Below are 8,241 nucleotides of genomic sequence, written 5' to 3'. Positions count from 1 at the left end.
AACAAACTGAGGATATTGGAGAGGAAGGCGGGGAGGGATGTGTGAGCCTGGTGGTGGGTATTATGGAGGGCACGTATTGCATGGAGCACTTGGTGTGGTGCATAAACAATGAATTTAGGAACACTGAAAAATTAAATTTAATTTAATATTTAAAAAAAGAATGAATCAGTCAAAAGCAATGTATCAACATTGTATGGTAACACATCAAAATTGGATTTATCCACATCACACTGGATAAAAAAGGAAGAGTTATAGATATGTTGTCTGCAAGAGACTCATTTTAGACCTATCACAATGAGCATCTCTTATTGTATGTGATTGTTGACTCCCTATGTTGTATACCTGAAACTACTCTAATGCTGTATGACAATCATACTTCAATTAAAAAATTTAAAAATAAATAAAACTATCTTAATTTAAAAGTTTAGTTTTTTAAAAAAGAAGTAGTATAATAAAGGCAAACATTTATATACCCAGAGAAAAATTCACATATATATACTTAAATCCAAATGCATTTGTAAAGTTGTTACTTTAGGAGTCTTAAACAGATTAAGTGGCTAATTCAGGAAAGGGACTAGAGACCATGCTGAGAGAGAAGTATGCAATTTATGGCAAAGGAATAGGAGACTTTAGTTTCATCTGGTTCCAGGAATTCAACTAGATAGCTATGAAATCATCCTGAAAACCTGTGAACTCAACCAGAGATCTAAGAAAAGAATGGCTCCAACTCTGCAAATAGAAGAGTGACAACTGTCTGCAAGGTTTAAGAGGTGCAGAGAAATAACCCTAAGGTGATATATGGGGCAATAGGCCACAAGGGGATGGACCCTCTGTCAGCCAGCTATCAGGAGGTGATATAGCAGCAGAGTGCAAAATCAGAACTTCTAGAATTCTGCTCCAATAAGGGATGTTGCTCAGGTGGCTAACCTGGGGTGAAACCCTTGCTGGGACATTGTGGTCTCAAGACCCTCAGGGTCACAGGAAGACCAGGGGTGCCTGAGCATGGCAGAGTTCCAAGGAATAGGAGTGGGCTCTCATCTCAGAGTTGCTATAAACCATTAACCATGGCACAGTCAGGCAAATTCTCTTCAAACAGGGGCCCAACAAAGAACAGAAATGGCAAGACTCCCCTTCCTCCCCCAGGAGGAGTGGTGCAGGAGACACTGCAGGAGTCTGCAGAGTTTCAGACTCAAAACAAGGCCATGTGCCTATGATAAAACCCTGGTCACAGGCTGGGGAGTTCAGAGGGTAGCCAGAGACCAGAAAGACAGGAGTGATTGACTGTTTTTCTCTGAGGGTGCACTGAGGAGTGAGGTCCCAAGCTCTCAACTCCAGGGCTACACATAGAGAGACCCATTTTCATGCTCATCTTCCAAAGCAGCATGGAAAGGCTTCAAGGAACAAAAGCCACATAGAGCAAACTGGAACAGGTTACTTATCTGGCCCCCTGGCAAGGGCAGTGCAATTCCTCTGGGGGCAAATACACTTGACAATCAAAGCAACAGACCCCTCCCACAGAAGATCCTCAAGAATATCCAGCCAAGACCAAGTTTACTGATCAATGAGAAAGGCAAAACTTCAAGGCAGGAGGAAAACAGCACCTAAAATTCAGGGCTTTTTCACACTAATTCTTCACCCTTTCAACTATATATATATATATTTTAATTGTATTCTCTTTCCTTTTTCAACCATTTTTTAATTTTATCAACTCATTTACCTTTTTTAATTTTCATTTTTATACATATAGTCTATCCCTTCATTGTATTTAATTTTATTTTTGTATATATGTTCTTCTTTCTTTACACTTTTGATATGTACTTTCTTCTAACAAATTAACTGAAATGCACTCAGGATATAGTGTATTGCTCTGTTGTATTTACCTGTCTGTTTATATCCTTTCCTTTTTTCCTTTTTTTTCCCTTGTCTTTTAATTTTCTTTTCTACAGTTATATTCTATTGTTTTGTCACATTTAATCTTATTTGTGTGTGTGTGTGTGTGTGTGTATATATATATTGGTATATATACACATTTTTCTTTCTTTATAATTTTGGGAGTTTTCTAACAGACCAAAGTACACACAGGATTCAGTATATTGTTCTATTCTGTTCATCTGTCTGATTATATTCTCTTTTTTCTTTCTTTTTTTTTTAATTTTGGTTCGATTTGGGGTCTTTTCAGAATTGTTTAATGCATATTTCTCTGGGGTTGTTGTTTCCATTCGAATACTTTTTTCTCTCATTTATCTATTCTTCTCTGGAGAGAATGACAAGACAGAAATCTCACCTCAAAAAAGAATAAGAGGAAGAACTGACTGCCAGGGTCCATATCAGTATGTACCTAAGTAAGATATCAAAACTAGAATTCAAAATACCAATTATAAAGATACTAGCTGGGATTGGGAAAAAAAAAAAAAAATAGAAGACACTAGAGCATCCCCTTCTGGAGAAATTAAAGAACTAAAACCTAACCAAGTTGAAATAAAAAAGGCTATTAATGAGATGTAATTAAAAAATGGAGACTCTAATTGCTAGGATGAATGAGGCAGAATAAGGAATTAGCGATACAGAAGATAAAATGATGGAGAATAAAGAAGTTCAGAAAAAAGAGACATAAATAACTACTAGATCATGAAAGGAAAATTCTAGGAAAAGGGACACCACAAAAGAAACAATATTAGAATAATTGGGATCTAAGAAAACGAGATAAGGGGGGGCAGAAGGTACATTGCAGCAAATTATAGTGGAGAACTGCCCTAACCTGGGGACAGAAACAGGCATCCAAGTCCAGGAGGCATAGAGGAGCCTGCTTAAAATCTATAAAAACAGATCAACATCCTGACAAATAATAGTGAAACTTGCAAATCTCAGAGACAAGGAGAAAATCCTTCAAGTAGCTCAGGACAAGAGGTCTGTAATATACAAGGGTAGAAATATTAGATTGGCAGCAAAAATCTCCAGAATCCTCGCAGGCCACAAACGATGGGCATGATATATCCAGGGTGCTAAACAAGAAAAATATGCAACCAAGAATACTTTATCCAGCTAGGATGTCATTCAAAAGAGAGGTGATAAAAACTTCCAGGACAAACAAAAACTGAAAGAATTTGTGATTACCAAACCAGCCCTACAGGAAATATTAAAAGGGACCCTCTGAGCAAAGGGAGAGCCCAATAGTAACCAGAAAGGCAGAGACAATATACAGAAATGGTCATGTTACAGGTAATACAATGGCACTAAATTCCTATCATTCAACAGTTACTCTGAATGTAAATGGGCTAAATGCCACAATCAAAGGACATAGGGTATGATATCAGTTGGATTAAAAAAGCAAGACCCACAGATATGCTGTCTGTAAGAGACTCATTTTTGGCCCAAAGACACCTTTGGATTTAAGGTGAGGGGATGGAAAAATATTTACCATGCTAATGGACATCAAAAGAAAGCTGAGGTGACAATCCTAACATCAGAAAAATTACATTTTAAACCAAAGAACGTAATTAGAGATGAGGAAGAACACTATCATAATTATAGACCCTTTGGTCGATCCAACAAGATGGTCTAACATCTGTAAATATTTATGCCCCTAACAAAGGAGGAGCCAATTATATAAGTCAGTTAATAACAAAAGTAAAGAAAAACATTAATACTAATACAATAATAGTATTACATTATTATAATAACAATAATACTAATACTAATACAATAATAACATCCCCCTCATTATAATGGACAGATCATCTAAAGAGAAGATCTACAAGGAAACAAGATTTTGAATGACACACTGGACCAGATGGACTTCACAGATATATTCAGAATGTTCCAACCAAAAAAAAAAAAAAAAAAAATCCACATGCTCCTCAAGTGCACATGGAGCATTCTCCAGAATACATCACATCCTGGATCACAAATCAGGTCTCAACCAGTACCACAAGACCATGAACATTCCCTGCATATTTTCAGACCACAGTGCTTTGAAACTAGAACTCAATCACAAGAAGAAAGTTGGGAAAAAACTCAAATACATGAAAGCTAAAGAGCATCCTACTAAAAAATGAATGGGTAAACCAGGAAATTAAAGAAACATTAAAAGAAAAGTCATGGTAACAAATGAAAATGAAAACACAACTGCTCAAAACCTTGGGATTCAGCAAAGACAGTCCTAAGAGGAAAGTATGTAAGAATACATACCTTTCTCAAGAAACAAGAACAGTCTTAATCTCACAAAACAAACTGAGGGTTGCTGGGGGGAGGGGGGTTGGGAGAACGGGGTGGGATTATGGACATTGGGGAGGGTATGTGCTTTGGTGAGTGCTGTGAAGTGTATAAACCTGGTAATTCACAGACCTGTACCCCTGGGGATAAAAATATATGTTTATAAAAAATAAAAAATTAAAAAAAAAAAAAAAAGAAAAGAAACAAGAACAGTCTCAAATGCGAAACCTAACCTAACATCTAAGGAACTGGAGAAAGAACAGAAAAGAAAGCCTAAACCCAGCAGGAAAAGAGAAATAGAAAGATTAGAGCAGGAATCAATGAAATGAAACCAAAAGAACAATAGAACAGATAACAAAACTAGGAAATGGTTCTCTGAAAGAATTGATAAGATTGATAAATCCTAGGCCAGATTTATCAAAAAGAAGAGAGAAAAAACTCAAATAAATAAAATCATGAATGAAAGAGGAGAGATTACACAACACAAAAGAAATCCAAACAATTATAAGATCATATTATGAACAATTATATGCCAAAAAACTAGGTAATCTGGAAGAAAAGGATGTATTTCTAGAGACATATAAACTACCAAAACTATTTGAGTATTTTATCCCACTGTTTAAGGTTTGCTTCTTTATTAACTTTTATCTATTACACATCAATCTTCCTTATAAAAACAGAAGTGTTACACTTTTTATTTTATATCTAAGGCAAGAGAAATTTAATGAGCAAAACATTCCCTGAATCATTAAATATCACAAATAATATAATAAATATAATTACTTTATTATTTTAAGTTTTTTTAATTCTTTATTTGAGAAAATCAGAGGGAAAGCAGGGTAAGGAGCAGAGGGAGAGAGACGAGCAGACTCGACATTGAGCAGGGAGCCTGACCCATGGATCATGACCCTGAGATCATAACCTGAATCCAAACCAAGAGGCAAATGATTTAACCAACTGAACCACCTTGGTGCCCCAAAAAGAATTACCTCAAATGACAAGAATATAATGAAAATAATGCTAGTTATCAGAAGAAACTTGAAAATACAGACTTATTAAAGCTTAGTAAAATCATATAAAAATTTCTCCACTGATTTTTATCTATTTTTGAATCCTTGCTATAAAGGCATTACAATGCCTTTAAATGAAGTCTTATAGGTGTTATGAACCTTACATTCTGGCAGGAAGGGAAACTGTTATAATAACACAATCATCTAGGTCATCTTCAGTTATAATTAACTTAAATTCTTTGGAAAAAAATGGAACTCACAATCATTTTAGGAATACTTCTGCACTCTCAGAAAATGGGTCCAATGTAAAGGAATTTTCCTTGTGGTAGATAATACACTTATCAACTAAAAGATATAATATTTCTATTCCAGAGATTCTTCATAGCATTTGTCATCTCAGAATTTCTCAGAGTGTAGATCAGTGGGTTCAGCATGGGGGTTATGACTGTAAAAAACACACCCAATGACTTGTCAATGGGGAAGGTTTTAACAGGTCTTACATACATGAAAATACATGGAACAAAGAATAAAATCACCACAAGGATGTGGGAACCACAGGTCTGGAGGGCTTTCCGTCTCCCTTCTGAACTAAAGTTCTTTAGAGAGTACAAGATGACAACATAAGAAATGAGCAAGAACACAAACACAATAGTGCACATCATCCCTCCATTGGCCACCACTAACAGGCCAATGACATATGTGTCAGTACAAACCAATTTCATTAAGGGGTACATATCACAGGAAAAATGGTCAATGATATTGGGACCACAGAATGGGAGTCCATAAATAGTGCTAACTTGAATTACTGAATGCAGAAAACCTCCCAACCAGGACACTACCAGCAGCACAACACACACCCACTGCCTCATGATTACCAAATAATGCAAGGGCTTACAGATGGCCACATAACGGTCATAGGCCATCACTAGTAGAAGAAACACCTCTGAGCCACCAAAAAAGTGCTCTGTAAATAGCTGAATCATACAAGATTGGAAGGATATGGTATTTTCTGCAAACAACAAATCTGAAATCAACCTGGGGCAAATGCAAGAGGAATAAGTGACATCCATAAAAGACAAGTTAGCAAGAAACAAGTACATAGGTGAGCCCAAGGACTTACTGACTGCTATAGTCACCACAATGAGCACGTTGCCCACCACAGTCAAAATATAGAAGAGCAAGAACATAACAAGAAGGACCTTCTGTTCCTTTGGATCTTGGGTGAGGCCCAAGAGGACAAAGTAAGTTACATTGTTTCTTGGGTCCATCTAGTCCAGATGGGAGTGACTTCTCCTATTAGAGCCAGGTGATCTACAAAACAGGAGAGAAAGCCTTTAAATGCATTATAAGGTTAATCTTTTATTGATTCATTCAATTAAAAGATTGTGTAAAAGATTGTGGCAGGAGTACCTATTTGTGTCACAGACATTGTGATTTCCAAGTTGAACAAGTCAAGGTTTTCTATACTTTCTACACTACACTCAGTTTTCTACACTACACTCAAGGTTTTCTACATAACAGTATTCAGTGAAATAAGTGCCAATATAAAGAGAGTCACACAATGCAAGTTCAGTGGTAGGAATATATTAATCAAATGGCAAATAAAGAAGGCTTCCCAGAGGAAGCACTCCTTCCTGGGATTTAAAGAAGTGGAAGGACAAGAAGGCAAGGGATTCCATGCAAAGGTGCAGAGTTTATAAAGTCACAAAAGTGAAATACTCAAGATCCCTTTAAAGTAACTGATACACTTCAATTGAGTGGAGCAAATTAGGAATAGAAAGTCACTGCCCTGGATTGTCTCTTCCCTCACTGAGATTTCTTTCTTAGGGACCTTGGTTGAATATGCCCTCTTTCCTTGACCAGTAAACATGGAACCTTTCCAATGTTGGGTCTCTCCTTTAATTTTTAAACTTCATATATGCAGCATCTTCAACTCTGAACATCTCCAATTGGATACTAATTCAGAAATTATAAAACTAAATTTTTAATTTTCAGCCACAAATGTAGGTGTTTGCCATCTGACTAAATGGTCCCACCTTCCAAATCACTTCCCAGACAAGAAATATCACTGTGCCTTTCATGCCTTTCTTACTCTCATATCTCATATTGATACCTTTAACAAATCTTATTAGACCCATTTGAAATAGATCACAAAGTGGTTATTTCACTTCCCTCCCCACTTCTGGCCCACCACAGTAGACATCTGCATTGTCTCTTCCCTTTCATTCTGGCCTCCACCAATTTTTTTTCTCCTAACACAGCCCAAGAGGCCCTTTTTAAATCTGATAGTGATATGATCAGTCCACTGCTCACAATATCTACAGTGGCTTCTACTCACTCACTCACAATTTAATGAATCACATTTCATATTTACAGTAATAGAGAATATAATCCCCATTCCACGGTTGAACAAACTGAGACTCTGAACATCTATTTTTCCTAAGTTCACCTATTTTGAAGTGACAAAACTAGAATTGGAACCCAATTTTGTTTTATCTCAAAGTGATCTAACTTTTATATAATAAAGATACTCACACAATAGCAAAGCCTGGTTTCTGCTATTTACTGTGAATCTTACCTTTGGAAGACAAGTCCACACCCAAGGAACACTTTTTACTCATTCACAGGAACCTAGTCTTTCTGTCATCCAGTTTGACAAGAGTGGACAAAAAGCTGCATTGTTATTTGAGGACATATTTTATTTCATTCAATTTTCTGTCCATTCTCTCTGTGGAGTCCCCTGGTTATTCAGAAGGTTGTTTTTATTTATATTGTAGATTACTTCCTAAGAATTCCAGGTTCCACAGAGAAAAACAAAAATTTAGCACATTAGGATAATTTATCTAAAAGAAAAGGAAATCCTATCCTTACATAAAATGAGAGCAACCAGACATTTCCGAGGGAGATTTTTCTCAAGTAATTTCTTTCCTGTTAATTTCTGAATAGAAAATATCATTCCATTCTTTATTCATCTTCATTCTGTCTTTTGCTTAACTCAAATTGGCTTACCTGGTATTTT

The 8,241-nt window shown here is 36.2% G+C and overlaps 1 protein-coding gene across 1 annotated transcript; it reads right to left on the bottom strand.

Moving 5' to 3' along the window:
* Positions 1-5,563: 5,563 nt before the first annotated feature.
* On the bottom strand, positions 5,564-6,493 carry LOC101688962 (olfactory receptor 4A47-like). Its single transcript, XM_004781639.2, has one exon. It carries the CDS (start codon positions 6,488-6,490, stop codon positions 5,564-5,566), a length of 927 nt encoding a protein of 308 aa, XP_004781696.1. The 5' UTR covers positions 6,491-6,493.
* Positions 6,494-8,241: the final 1,748 nt, after the last annotated feature.

Source organism: Mustela putorius, unplaced genomic scaffold (assembly GCF_011764305.1).
Source record: "Mustela putorius furo isolate JIRA1106 unplaced genomic scaffold, ASM1176430v1.1 tig00000127_pilon_pilon_pilon, whole genome shotgun sequence".
In the NCBI taxonomy this organism is placed as follows: Eukaryota; Metazoa; Chordata; class Mammalia; order Carnivora; family Mustelidae; genus Mustela; species Mustela putorius.
This window is presented reverse-complemented; position numbering and strand designations above follow the sequence as displayed.